General features: G+C 36.6%; 1 protein-coding gene across 2 annotated transcripts in view; it reads left to right on the forward strand.

Annotated features, from left to right (window-relative positions):
* LOC127428383 (FYVE, RhoGEF and PH domain-containing protein 5-like) overlaps positions 1 to 15,697 on the forward strand; it is a 70,001-nt gene that overhangs the window by 32,381 nt on the left and 21,923 nt on the right. For both annotated transcript variants that reach the window (XM_051676737.1, XM_051676736.1), the window contains exons 6-7: positions 7,190 to 7,341; positions 7,782 to 7,938. In XM_051676737.1, coding sequence (XP_051532697.1) covers positions 7,190 to 7,341; positions 7,782 to 7,938 — 309 coding nt within the window. The remainder of the gene's footprint in view (positions 1 to 7,189; positions 7,342 to 7,781; positions 7,939 to 15,697) is intronic.

The following is a 15,697-nucleotide window of genomic DNA, read 5'->3' on the forward strand; positions in this document are numbered from 1 at the left end:
TATTAACTAATTTAATTGCCTCATTTGAATAAAATAAGCCATAGTCAATAGATTCGCTGTCCTATTAACCACTAAAGAATGCTAATGATATACATGCCTATGTGCTTCATATGCATATGCGGTATTGTGTTACAGTAAAACTGTAATTATAGGTCCTCTTGTATGTACATAATATCTTAGATTTGCATTGAGCAGCATAACCCATAGGGTCCTGAATAGAACAAAATTAGAAGAAGTGCTAGAGTAGTATTTCATGTCTAGCTTTTGTTTGGGAGAACGTTTAGTTTCATATTGATGTGCTATAAATATTTATACTGCATTTAACAATTAGCGGGTATGTGGAAAAGAAAAAGATGTCATTAATCACTCTTTGCTGCGTTGAATGATAATGAGCTGAAGGATCTGAGTCACCTTGATTTTCTGTCCACTATGACATCATTAAATCAGTGTTTGGCTGCTGTCATCTGTGACTTTGAGGGTGTTTCCTTTCTCACTGTTGCATAGATATATGTGCAGTTCAGCATACATCTCTTAAAGAGACAGGGCAGTACTGTTTGGTCCTATGGATGAAGAGCCTGAGGGACTTGCAAAATGTAGACTAGCTAAAATAGAGTGTTTTGACTGAATTCCCTTAGGAGTTCTCTTTAAAGGAAAATTATAACAATAGAAAATATCAAAACCCTTATGCTGTCTCAAACTCGTATGACTTCTTACTTCTGCAGAACACAAAGGAAATTATTTTGATGGAGATATGATAGGGTCCAACACTTTCAAGCTCCAAAATGGACATAAAGGCAGCATAAAGGTAATTTCAGTCTTGACGATTCTTGGAAAGATTTAGCATGTTAATGTTGGAAAGACATATAGATGGGATAGTGGTCTTGGCAGACTAGATCTGCTAACGCTACTGCTGCTGCTTCTGCTGCAGAGCAAGTACGGAGACTTGCTACTGCTAGAAAATACACATACATACTATGGACATGCTGCTGCTGCACAATTAGACAAAATGCAAGACATGCTACATCGAGCATGTATGACATGCTGCTACACAAATAGACATTACAAACAATCCCCTTGTAGCAGATCTAGAAAAGTTGAGCTTGGATGGAGGTGGGTTTCAGAGAAAAAACTCTGAGCCATTTTATTGTTAGACAAAGAGAGAGATGCAAATTGATTGGCTACCCGATTACAAGTCAAAGGACCAATCAGCGTATACCATGCGAGCCGATTGGCTTAACATGTCTTATGTAAGCGAGCCGACTGGCTTACAGATAACAAATCATAGAACCTATCAGCTTGCGCCACATAGAGTTTCATGACTGAAATTTGGTCATTTATACAACTCTCGTGGTTTAATCCCTGTCATCTGAAGTGATTCGATCAGTACATGCGTTCTGCGCATGGGTCTAGTTCGAGGAAGTGTAATCGAGGAGACTGCAGATATCAAGAATTAAAGTCAAAATTAATTTATTTTTGGAGCTTAAAAGTTATGGACCCCATGGACTCAGAAGTGATCCCAACAATGTCACAGGCTGTACTCAGATTTGGTCAGCTGTACTCAGATCTCTCTCTCTCTCTCTCTCTCTCTCTCTCTCTCTCTCTCTCTCTCTCTCAAATGTGTATTCTGAAAGGGAAAGAGCTCTCCATCAGAAAGCTACAGGACAGAACACGTGGCCTATTGTTCCATTGTTTGATATTGAATAACACAAAAATACAACAAATTTCCAGAACCTGTCCCTAATGGGAAGTTATGCTTTTAATTGAACTGCATGGTGCTTGAATAACAGGCTAGACATGCAATTTTGAGAACTGGCAGCTAGATTTTTATTTTTCTGGTTTTGACCAGTCTTAAAAGTCAGTGAAAACACTTAGCAGGAGTATAAGACAAGTAGCTCTCACCACTCTGCCCATTCCAGTGTCATTGTTTATGTACCCGACTGACTCTAGCTGAACTGTAAGCAAGTAGATATCTGAGGCAATAAAAGTGTAATGAGACTTGATAAAATACAACCACTTTCATTGTAACAAACTTTCTGAAATTTTCAGGGACTATTGAGATGCTATTGGAGGAAAGCAGTTTCAAAGCAGGGCTCCAGACTGCGACTAAAATGGTCTCAAATGCAACCAAAAATAAATGATTGCGAGCCATGATGTACGAATTGTGAACAAATGACTCTTTTGAACCGGATCTTTATAATGAATCACCCGACAAGAGCTCGTTTGAGTTTAGATTAGTGGTTTGAATTCAAGTCACTTTCTCAGCGAATCAGCCCTCAGTGAGTTCACAGCTGGGAGCGCAGACATTTCAAAATAGTAGTCCCATGTGCATTTCGGGCTTGTTTATAATTAAAAGTCCCATATTGTGTACCAAATCTTTTTTTTTCTTTTTTCTGGTTATTATTATTATTTGGGATTGGAGTAGCACAATAATCTGGGATTTCATTTAATTTGCACTCTTGTAGTCTTTGTGTCTGGGCCATCTAGTCACAGTAAAGAAAAACTTTAAAGATTTTTTTATTATTATTATTATATACAATAGATTCGAGGACTGGAACTAACTGTTGTATACAACAGTTAGTTCCAGTCCTCGAATCTGATTGGACGAGAGACATTCCATGAGTACTGATGGTCTCACACCATCAGCACTCGGATATTTCACTGTTTGTATCACTCCGCTTGTGTTCGTGCGGTTCTAAACTAAAGTGTAAAAGCAGTGCAGATGTGTTAAGAGCTACTGTATATGTCTCTTTACATGTATTTTTTTTACATTACATATGTTAGCCAGCAGGTGGTGGCAAGAGATCAAAAGATGAGCCAGTTGATGAAGTGAAGTGAATCCGCGTCAGTCAGTGTTTACATATCACAACTCTACGTGATCGCTCGTATTACTACTACACTACTAAATCTAGGAAATAGCTTTAAACTTCAGCATTAAGGCTCATCTCAGCTGAGAGACACAACAGACTGATTAATTACAGAACTCAAGGTGCTTACCTCTTACCGGACTTTTGACATTTTTGTTTTTTCCCTTTTTCACCCAATTTGGAATGCCAAATTGTCCTCGTGGTCGCGTAGTGATTCGCCTCAATCCGGGTGGCAGAGGACGAATCCCAGCTGCCTCCACGTCTGAGACCACCAACCCGTGCATCTTATCACGTAGCTTGTTGAGCACGTTGCCATAGAGACATAGCGTGTGTGGAGGCTTCACGCCATCCAACGCGACATCTACGCTCAACTCACCACGTGCCCCACCGAGAACGAACCACATTATAGCGACCACGAGGAGGTTACCCCATGTGACTCTACCCTCCCTAGCAACCGGGCCAATTTGGTTGCTTAGGAGACCTTGCTGGAATCACTCAGCATGCCCTGGATTTGAACTCGCGACTCCAGGGGTGGTAGTCAGCTTCAATACTCGCTGAGCTACCCAGGCCCCCCTTTTATTTGATATTATTAAGGGTAAAGGATGCTCCACAAATGATTGACTTTGAGGGTTGAATATTTTTGACATGACATTTGTGGAGAGAATTAGATATTTTTTATTTTAACATTTGGGTAAACTGAACTCTTTGTTCTCAAAATCACTATTAAAAACTTTGAAACTCTGACTGTTTACTGAGGTTTTAGTTGATGTGTTTCAATTCACATCACCAGAACGTATTGCTGATCAGGGGGGTTGAATACATTTTATTGCAACTGTATATATACTGTATATATACGTATATGTATAATATATAAAATACATTTAATATATGCACTCCCATGTGTGTATATATATATATATATATATATATATATATATATATATATATATATATATATATATATATATATATATATATATATATATATAATTTATTTATTTGTGATGTGATGTGAGATCCAGCTTTTGATACTTTGGGACTCATACACAACTATTTCACAAGGTGAAAACATTCACTGATGCTCAAGAAGGCAACACACTACTTGCATATACTATGCATATTATACTTTATGCAAATACCTGTTATGAAGATTCTGAAGGGCAGTACTAAATAAAAAAAAATATCTTTGATCTCTTATATTTGTATAAATTCTGAAAGGGGTGTGAAAACTTATGAGACAAAAGGGAATGCAAATTTGTGCACTCAACTATACAGTATATACTGTATATTGAGTTATCAGCTGTCTTTTTTTTTTTTTTTTTTGGCTTTCTATCTTGTTTTTGAACAACAATCTAAATCGAGCAATTCTGTGATGTGGCAACTATAACAGCCATTTGGCTCCTAAATGTTTCAGTTTAGGAGCCAATGTTTTTTTAAGTCTGGAGCCCTGCAATAGGGAGAACTGTGTAATATCATTGAGTTATTTATGAGAGCATTGACAAATGGTGACACGGATGGGATCAATACACATTGATTCATGTGCGAAGCTCAGAAAGGAATTCCAACGTCGTATTACCTCCCAGAGTGAGCGCTTATATGTCTGTGTGCGCATGCATGTCTTTGTTTTATGTCACCACTTTCCTGAACATGAATCTAATAGATGCACATACAACTCTGTGTTATGGTGATCCCTAATGGCTTTGCCTGAGAATGTGAAGACATTTGAGAGAAGATTTTACTTCCAATTCATAAGGTACATGTCATTTCCATGTATAGGGGTCAAGTAAATAAATCCTGTCTCTGGATTTAAAAAAAAAAATCCAATAATCTTTCGAGCCATCAGACCGGTGGTCACCGAAGAGGCCAACTGGTGGCCTCTCAATTTAACTGTCACATCCATAACAAATATATTCGGCAGAAACTAATAACATGTTCTCCTGATGACTGGGTGGAATTGGGGGCGAATATATGCTAGAGGCCTGTACACAAGCTTCTCATAGCTCAATCCATTGGCTTACGTCTGCAAACTCATCCTGAGAGATGAATGTGGTCAGAGTTCAGTTCAGAGTGAGGAGAGGACAAGCAGAGATTATGAGGGATTTGCACAGAAGGGAGTTGGTATTGTTTCTCTCCCTCATTTGGTGTTGTCCTTTGCAATTCTTTTTGTTTTCACTTTTTTACCACATTTATTTATATAGACTGTAATCATGGGAAAGGGGATTGAAAATGATTCATCGCCCACATGAACGCCACGGTTCAATTTGTTGGTGCACCAACTGCTTAGCCACAACCGCTTTTCCTTTTTTAAAGGGGTCATATCATGAAATTTTTTTTTCATCTAATTTATGTTTTAGGTAAAATAGTTAATTGAACTTTAAAATCATACTGTAACTTGAAGATCTCAAAACTTTATCTATTTCAAAAATGTCATGTTTCAAAACCTAAGTACATTCACAAATGATCACCCACATTTATATGTCAATGACGCCTGCAGCCTGAGCAGTAAAGTGCTGATACTCATTTCACATGTGAGAGCGTGTGTATAGAAATGAGAAAAATACCTAAATGTCCTGGAAAATAAATATTTGTCCTTGAAAATATTTTAGTATAATAAAACTGTTGTACTCAAGGCAACTCAAGATAGTTGTTGATTGTCATGAATGAAGCCCTGTCACGTACATTTTCTCATCATCTGCCGTTATCTCTGCCAACATTGCTGTAATGTTAACTACAAAAAAATTGGAGTTGTAAATTATAAACAACAACTATGATAAGGCTGCTGATTTTTTTGAAAACTAATTCACATCCCAAGGTGGTAGCGTAGTGATGCAGCCTTTACACCTTAGGATGTGAATACATTTTTAATAATTCAACAGTTGGAGTCTGCTGACCCCGCCGTTACCACCTGAAGGGCCCTTTGATTTCCGTGATGCAGAAAATATGTACGGAATCACTGATTCCAGTCATAAAACTGTCATTAGGTATAAAGCACAGAATATCACTGAATCTAACATATGTGGGATGAAAATTGTTGTTTGAATGCACAATTAATGACATTAAAATCACGATATGTCCTAGTGTAATTATTAAACAACAAAAGGCTGAAATTTAAGTCAATAAATATATAATCTTCATATTCTGTGCACTTTAAAGTGAATGTGTTAAGCCGGCTGCTCATACACTGAAAACACCTCATCTCTGTGTGTGTAGCTTTTTGGGGTTTAATAATCACATTTGGCCATGTAGCAAACTGCTTATTTGGAGGTATGATACTACAGTCAAAAATACACAAAAATGGGGGGGCCTGGGTAGTTCAGCGAGCTATAATATGGTTCGCTGTCTGTGGGGCGCGTGGTGAGTTGTGCGTGGATGCCGCGGAGAATAGCTTGAAGCCTCCACACGCGCTATGTCTCCGCGGTAACGTGCTTAACAAGCCACATGATAAAATGCGTGGATTGACGGTCTCAGACGCGGAGGCAACTGAGATTCGTCCTCCACCACCTGGATTGAGGCGAGTCACTACGCCACCACGAGGACTTAGAGCGCATTGGGAATTGGGCATTCAAAATTGGGGAGAAAAAGGGGAGAAAATTAAATAAAATTAAAAATTAAAAAATACACAAAAATACCAAAACAAAAGCTTGATTTAAATGGACGTGAAATGAGGAAAACACAACAATTTATTTCTATTGTATAGTAATATTATATTTACTGTAATTATTATCGCCAGTGTTTTGGATTGGGCTGTGAGAATTTTGTAAAAAAATTCATTTAATAAAAAATTCTGCAATATTATGTTGAAAATTAAATTAAAATAATTATATTTTTATTTGATTAAATTTTTAATGAATTAATTTTAATAGAGACCATTTTGATAATAAATGATATTAAATTATCGAATATAGAATTCAGAAAAATAACCATCCAATAACCACAATATACATCATAACTGCAAAATATTGGGCACAAAAATTTTTCTGGAAATGTCCTGGAAAATTGTGCCTTGATAATAGTTGGAACCCTGACAGTAGCAAAAAAGAAAATAAAAAAACTGTCCATTTAATTCTAAGGGTTAGAAAGAGTATGGAAAATGGACATGAAAAACTACATTAAGACTTGAATTCTGAATATATTTTATAACTAAATTGTGTTTTTGGAACAAAAAAAAAACCATTGACTAACATTATAGGCCCTCAGGGAAAGAAATAATGATTTGATCTCTTCAAGATTGTAGTTTGTGTGGTTCAGAAGCATTTTGTTTTAAAATGTTTGATTTTTGATTTGATGTTCCAGTGTTTCTCACTCTGATCCAAAATTTTCTACAGGACTTTAGGGCAGCAGTGGCAGCAACAGTAGGAGAGGATGAAGAGCCTGTGATAGAAAAGGGGAAACTGAACGAGATCCTTAGTACTCTTCCTCAGGCCTACCATCTGCACACTGAATTTCTCAATGAGCTTGAGACCCGCATTAAACAGTGGTGAGTACACAGGTTCATACACACGCATTCTTAACACACATATACTCATCTTTTAAAAACAAGCACATTACGCTGATATGCATTACTAATGCACATCAACCTTCACATAATTTACACACACTTAAGCACACATATTTTATAGCATGTCATTCCATAAAAAGTCCATACCTATGTTACATTTAACATGTGCATCATTTACAAGGTGCTGATGCATGCATTCCCTATCTATACATCTCTCTATCTAAGCCACATGCAGATATGGACACACCGATAAATCTTTGCCAACTTTACACACGTATCACCAACACTTCAACAGATGAGATCTCTTATCTCTCCCACAGCAATACATGTGATGCACAATCTATTATAATGCCAACATGAATGCCCTTGGATGCCCTCTGAGAAGCCAAACACATCTCATGTCTCTCGTTCATCTCCAGGGAGGACAGCCCGACAGTAGCTGATGTCATATTAACACGGCGGGCAGAGTTTTCAGCCTTCGCAACTTACATCTCAGACTATGACCGCAGCATGTCACTGCTGAAGGAGAGCTGTAGACAGAGTAAAGCTTTCGAGGATGTGGTTAAACAGTTTGAGGTGAGGTCATTAAATGAAATGTTGGATTTCTGTAGGTTTGATTGGTAATTCATCACATCTGATGTCTGTTGTAAATTCAGGGTTTCCACAGTCATGGAAAAACTGGATGTCAGGGAATTTTAAAGTAGTGTGTTCCAGGCCAGGACAAGAATGTTAAAAATCTTAAAAGTCATAGAAATTTAGTAATTATAAATTTGTTAGTGTTGCTGAGCTCTAAAATATTTCATCAGCTAGATGTTGCTCTTGTGTGCAAGGCTTGCTCTTTCTTTGTTGGTTCTTTTTAATGAATCATTCAAACAGATTTATGTGTTGGTCTAAACAATTCATTTGCGAAACGGTCAGAATTTGAATGATTTTTTTTTTTTTTATCCAATAATCTTACCCAGTAATAACAAACAACTGATCATGGAAAGGTCATGAACAAGTCATATTTTTATTATATTTTTTGTCAGAAACTGTGGAAACTTTGTGAATTATTTAATCAAAATGTTTTCAGATTTTTTGTTTTCCAATTTAAAAATCTTATGAAGATGGTGGAATGTTTATCATATAATTTTCATTACTCTGAACAATTATGCTGGCAACTAAGGCAATAAGTACCTGCAGTGTATTTATTAAAGACACAATAAGTGCACTGTTCCAGCCATATTCACAACAGCGGCTTTCCTGAATCATTTAATTGGAGGATGGTTGGCGGAGTCACTGACCACACATTTCAGTGGTGATAGGGATCACCTACGACAAGAAGCCAGCTGTCCTCACTCATTAATATGCATGAGCATCTGTATTCAGAGAAGCCTCCGTGGGTGGTAGATTCAATACTGGGTCCTCAATGCAGAGAGAGAGATCAGGAAAGAGAGAAAGACTGATTTAGCTAAATGTTCTCTAAATGTGCCATTGTCATCAACTGCTTTTGTTGAAAGAATGTAGGTAGATTTCTCCATACACAAATTGAGCTTGGTTAAATTTCTTACCTATGAGGTAGGGAGAGCTCTTTCTATTTTAGGAGCAAAGATTGCATCTTTAATAATGTGCGACTACATGCAAGGTGTCTTTTTTCTCTAGTGGCTTAAAAATCAATAACAGATGCTTAAAGGGATAGTTTAGTCTTAAAATAAAGAATAAATAAAATAAAATAAATAGCTAAATAAACATCAGTACTGTTTAATATCAGTCAAATGCTGACCATTAAAATAAAGAATAAATAAAATAAAATAAATAGCTAAATAAACATCAGTACTGTATGTTTTGTATCAGTCAAATGCTGACCATTAAAATAAAGAATAAATAAAATAAAATAAATAGCTAAATAAACATCAGTACTGTATGTTTTGTATCAGTTAAATGCTGACCATTAAAATAAAGAATAAATAAAATAAAATAAATAGCTAAATAAACATCAGTACTGTATGTTTAGTATCAGTCAAATGCTGACCATTAAAATAAAGAATAAATAAAAATAAAACAAATAGTTAAATAAACATCAGTACTGTTTAATATCAGTCAAATGCTGACCATTAAAATAAAGAATAAATAGAATAAAATAAATAGTTAAATAAACATCAGTACTGTATGTTTAGTATCAGTCAAATGCTGACCATTAAAATAAAGAATAAATAAAAATAAAACAAATAGTTAAATAAACATCAGTACTGTATGTTTAGTATCAGTCAAATGCTGACCATTAAAATAAAGAATAAATAAAAATAAAACAAATAGTTAAATAAACATCAGTACTGTTTAGTATCAGTCAAATGCTGACCATTAAAATAAAGAATAAATAAAAATAAAATAAATAGCTAAATAAACATCAGTATTACTCTTTAGTATCAGTCAAATGCTGACTATATTTAATACTGCCGAGTCAAGATAAACAGCTGCAGCGGTGTTACACTGTATTTTGCTATACAAGTTCAGGGGAAACTTTCAACGTTGGAAAACCAGACTTTTAAATATTACATTTTATAAATGACATGACTGGAATTGTTCGGTTGAAGGGGGTACCAATCTGTGAATCCTGAACAAAACAGTTTGGTGAATACCTGTTTACTCATTAGCTTCTACTCAGCTGACAACAATGAAAGTAGCTACGTGATTAGCTAGTTAGCTATAAGCTCATTGTCACAGAGAGTAAAAGACGGACATTGTTTATTTTACTTTCCAGCATTGTGTCTCACCAATTAGGTAATAACATAGCATGAAATCAGCACTAAACAGACAAAATCCACAACCGCACCATTGTCTGCTGAGCTGCAAAAAGATGCTCTGATGTTTATCTTTCAATCTGCTACATTACTGACTGCACTGACAAACTATAGCTGTCTAACAGCAAACAGACATGAGTGACATGGTTGTCAGGGACACGGTTAATGTTATATTAGTTATATTGAAAAGGGAAAATGATGGGGTCATTGTTTATTAAGTTTCCAGTATGTATTTTACAGACTAGTTAACAGCTTACCGTGATGACACAATATCGGCCGACCGATATATCAGTCGGGCACTAATTTCAACACAGTGTAATTCATTACTTTGTGTGATATGTGCTCAGTTAGACTCTCAGTGAGTCCAGGTCAGTACAGCTGCAGTAACGCTTATAGGCTTTGACTGGGTGATGTATGTACTGAGCAGCATTGGTTGCCCCTGGTCACTCTGCACTAATGAAACCAATAGAGCTAACTATAAATGCTGCACTTCCTCACACAAACACACAAACAAGTAAACAGCACAGCAAGCCTTCCTTACATTTCTCTTAACCTGCCAGCCATTAGTCTAACCACAGCTGACTTCTTTTATTCACCCAATCTGTGATGCTTCTCTAGGCTCGTTAAGTGGGATTAGATGCAGTTGTTTTTACTGATCAATGCCCAATGTGGACAAGTCAAGTGTGGAAAACATCTGCTTGACATTTATCAGTATATGCTACCATTGTCAGCAACACATATACCTCTGTAGAAATGTACCATGTTTTTGTCAATGGTGTAAATTTAAAGACGGGTGAATCTCCCGAAACCCAAAAATCAAAAGACTGAAATAAGAAATTATGGTAACACTATACAATAATGTTTTATTAGTTAACAATCAGTTAATGCATTAGGTGTCATGAACAAACAGTTGACAACAACATACTATTTGCAGTATTTATTCATCTTAGTCAGTGTTTGTTAATAAAATACAATTGTTCATTATTAGTTCATGTTCATAGTGCATTAACTAATGTTAACTATTACAAGTTTTGATTTTAAAAATGTATTAGTAAATGTTTTAATTAACATTATCTAAGATTAATTAATGCTGTGAAAGTATTGTTCATTGTTAGTTCATGTTAACTGATGTTGTTAACTAATGTTAGCAAATAGAACCTTATTGTAAAGTGTTACCGAAATTACATTTTGCTTAAAGTTAATTGAAGCCTATATTCAGGACCATTAGGGTTTTTGGCATTGTGACATTATTTTCATGACAACTATGCACATCCCTTTTCCATTTCTTATTATCAATATTCATTACTGTAATGTTAAAAAAATAAAAAATAAAACATGGGGGAAACAAATATTTTTAATTGCAGTGGGGGGGGGGGGGGGATTAGGGGGATGAGCTTAATAGTCATGAAAACAATGCCACAATGCACAAAAATTCTAATGCCTTAAAAATAGGCTTATCAAATAGGGATATTATGTTTATATTATGGTTATCTTGTAGAAATGAAAAAGAATGAGGATTTTATCACATGGGTTTCTCTGATGTGGCATTTTGTATTAGAAAATACACTACATGCATTTCAGTTATTTGGCTCTTTCTGGCTCTAATTGACTATGCATTAGGAATTCTCTTCTCAGGGGCAGAGTCAGTGTAATCTTATTTTGTGTGTGTTTGCTGGGTTGATGACAGAGATGAAGTATCTACAGTAGCTGATCTGATCACCATTGTGGTCTGACAGGATTAAACCTAGACTGTTCAGCTAGACTGTTTACAAGGGTTTTTCACCGCAAACACGCAAGTGTGTGTGCATGCAAGTGTTTGTATTTTTAAGTATGGTCGTGTGTGTGCAGAATGTGTAAGGAGGAAGAAGACAAAGGAGGGGTGCTTTGACAGATAGAAAGAGAGGAGATTGTTTCGCAAGCTTAATCTATATATATTCAACATTTTGCAGCATTTTCATACTTTTTAGTTTTACTTTATGCCTCAACCTGGAAAAATCACGAATGAAACTGATTTATGTCAGCTGTTTCTCCTAGTCAGCAATGCAATTAAATGGAGGTCTCCTGCTTCTCCTGATTAACCCCCCCCCCCCCCCACTTATACTTTGCTCAGATTTGAAGGGGCCCCAAGTCTGCAATCAAAAGTCAGAGATTCCAATATAAATGCAAGCATTTCTCATCAAATTCTCCCAAGACCAAATTATCTGAGCTATGCTGTCCACATTAATTCTATAGCTACTGTATACATCCTAACCATATATCAACACTAATTTGTGACTTACTTGTGTCCATTTTTATTTCTCCTAAGCCATTTTAGAAGAAACATTAGAGACAAAACAGGGAAAAGGGAATTCCTCTGGGTGTGAATGTGTGTGTGCAACATGTAGGTCTGCAAATATGTTTATGTTTGTGTATCATATGTAAACAGTATTGCTCTTAAATTGTGCAGGTGTAAAGGACGAAATAAAGACAGAACACGACACTGACACACACAGACACACACACACACTGATCTGGCATCTGAGCAATGAGGCGTAAAAACCTAATTAGCCAAGCAGCCTTCTTAAACAACCCACAATTAAATCAGCTGTCCACGCAGACGCTGCTTCAGCCGGACCAGTGCCTGATTTGTGTAGCCTGTCTGTTCACTGGCATGAGCTGCTGTTCCCTCTCCCCTCACACTCACTGGCAGCATCCCAACTCAACTGGAGAGCGCTAAATATCTGCACTTACACACACATGCAGACACATACACAAAGACTGGCTACTTCTTCAGCACAAATGTCTATTGGATTACAATTTAGTGTTAGCATTCCGAAGGATTCTGTTCATCAATACTGCTACCTTTTACAATGGAGCCACACTGTTCTTTAACACTGGGAATCTGACAGGGTTTTATGGTCAGGATGATACTCACTGTAGTGAAAGAAAGAAACAGAGAGGAAGTAAGTAGATAATAGCAAACAGGTGCATGATCTCAAGAGTTTCAGAGAAGAAGATGATGAATAGAACAGAAATGATGATGATGAGAATCATGATGATGCGTAGTTGAAATTTCAAGCAGTTACAGCAGTATCCTAAGGTGTGACATACTAATACTTCATCTAAAACTATTTTAAACAGCATTGTGATTAAAATGGTGCAACGCTTCAAAGAACCAGTCACAGCACCTACAGTATATACAGTATATATACAGTTGCAATCGAAATTATTCAACCCCATTGACCAGCAATACATTAAAATAAAAATAACTAATTGAGACATAAAAATAACAAATTCTCTCCACAAATGTCATGTCAAAAATATTCAACCCCCAAAGTCAATCATTTGTGGAGCATCCTTTATCCCTAATAACAGCAAATAAATGTTTCAGGTAAGTGTTCTCAGGCTTCAGACACCTCTCTATTAGAATTTTTACACATTTCTCATGAGCAAAAGCTTCCAGCTCATTGACATTCTTTGGTTTCTGTGCTGCCACTGCTTCCTTGAAATCCCAACAAAGGTTTGCAATGGGATTTTAATGATGCACTGAAAGGGCCATTTAAGGACATTCCACGACCTATCCCTTAACCAGATTTTGGACAACTTGGATGTATCCATGGTGTTATTGCCTTGCTGGAGAGTCCAGTGATCACTGAGCTTCAATTTACATACTGAAGGCATCACATTTTTCATGCCAAAATGGCCTGATACCTGAAAGAATCTATGGTGTCAGTCACATAGTCAGGATAGCCATTTCCTGCAGCCGCAAATCACCCCCATAACAGGACTGACCCACCTCCATGCTTGACTGTGGGGATGGTGTCGTTGTTGTCATCACCTTGTCATCTTACTCCAGACGTACTGCTGAACCATGGGTCTAAAACTCATTTTCAGTTTAGTGTCATACATCTATAAAACCTTCTTCCAGGACTCCACAGGTCTTTCCTAATTACTTCTTGAATATTCAAGTCAACATTTCCCTTGGTGAAGTTTTGCTTTCTTCCACACCCCAAGAAGGTTGCTGTTGTCCATATTTAAAAAATGTATGAATGGTGCTGCCAGCTTTGTCTATTGGAAATTGAAGTACTTTGGAAATGTACTTTTAGCCATGACCTTTCTTGTGTAATGAAATAATCTCCTCTATTAGCTTTTGAGACAGCTTATTTTTAATTGCATTTTTTGCATAGAAATACATTTTTGCTTACAACACTAAACTTAAATTTTCAAACTTAAATAAGTGCCATTGCAGATTGATGACTTAATTTTGTTTTAAAACAATTACTTGTGTAGCCTACATATTTAAGAAACAGCTACATGCAATAGGGGTTGAATAATTATGACATTCCAGTATTTAAAAAAAAAATCCTGCTATTTAGAAATATTAGGTTATATATTCACACTATGACTTTGAATGTGTCACTCAATTGATATATATATATATATATATATATATATATATATATATATATATATATATATATAAGCAGTATCACACTCACACTCATGCAATATGGCCCTACATCAGCACTGCTGTGATTTGGCTGCAGGCTGAGTGCCGCAGGCAATCACAGCAGTGCTGATTTAGGGCCATATAGCATGATTGTGAGTGTGATATTGCTTATATACAACAGTTCAATGAAAAAGTCAATTTTAAAAAATTAGGAAAAACTGAGTACGGTAATAAAAAACACATTTGTGCATGGAACTACTTTCTTACGCACCGGATCAGAATCTGCCGTTGCTACTTCAAACCAAATGATGCTTCCAAGCCTCTCAAAAACATCACTTTAGAACTAGTATCACGGGCTGTTTCTAACAAGTTATTGGAGAAACAAGGATGGATGTGTGTGTGTGTGTGTGTGTGTGTGTGTGTGTGTGTGAGAGAGAGAGAGAGTGAGAGAGAGAGAAAGATGGAGCGTGTGTGATCACCTGTTGCCACTCCCAAGCAGAGATGTTGTAGTGTGTTAGTCAGCTTTCTGAAGATATTGTCATTTTGGTCAAATGCATCCTATTTTCTTTGTGGAGAAATCTGAGTGGGGGTATTCCTCCCTATGCCGCCACCTGCTGGCTAAAATCTGTAATATCACAAAAATAAATGTAAAGAGACACATCTAGCTCTTAACATATCTGCACTGCTTTTACACTTTAGTTTAGAACACCACAAACACAAGCGGAGTGATACACAGTGAAGCATCCAAGTGCTGATGTTCTGAGACATCAGTACTCATGGAACGTCTCTTGTCCAATCAGACTCGAGGACCGCAACTGTTGTATATAATATATATATATATATATATATATACATATATATGCTAGTGTTATTTGTCAACTGCAACTGATGAAGACGGAGACGTCGAGAATAAATATAGGGAGGTTACAGTACAGGAGGAGATACAGGGAGACACACAGAGACAGTGAGCTGGTGTGAAAGAGATAATGAAAGCCAGAGGGAGTCTTTTGGAGCTATAGTGGGAATTACTTTATGGCAGGAGTGCGAGCTGGGCAATCACTGCTTGTGGTCTTTTATCTTTAGGCCAAAACTCCCTCGGTGTGCACATGTCTGCTCCTACACATGT

Source organism: Myxocyprinus asiaticus, chromosome 37 (assembly GCF_019703515.2).
Source record: "Myxocyprinus asiaticus isolate MX2 ecotype Aquarium Trade chromosome 37, UBuf_Myxa_2, whole genome shotgun sequence".
Classification (NCBI taxonomy): Eukaryota; Metazoa; Chordata; class Actinopteri; order Cypriniformes; family Catostomidae; genus Myxocyprinus; species Myxocyprinus asiaticus.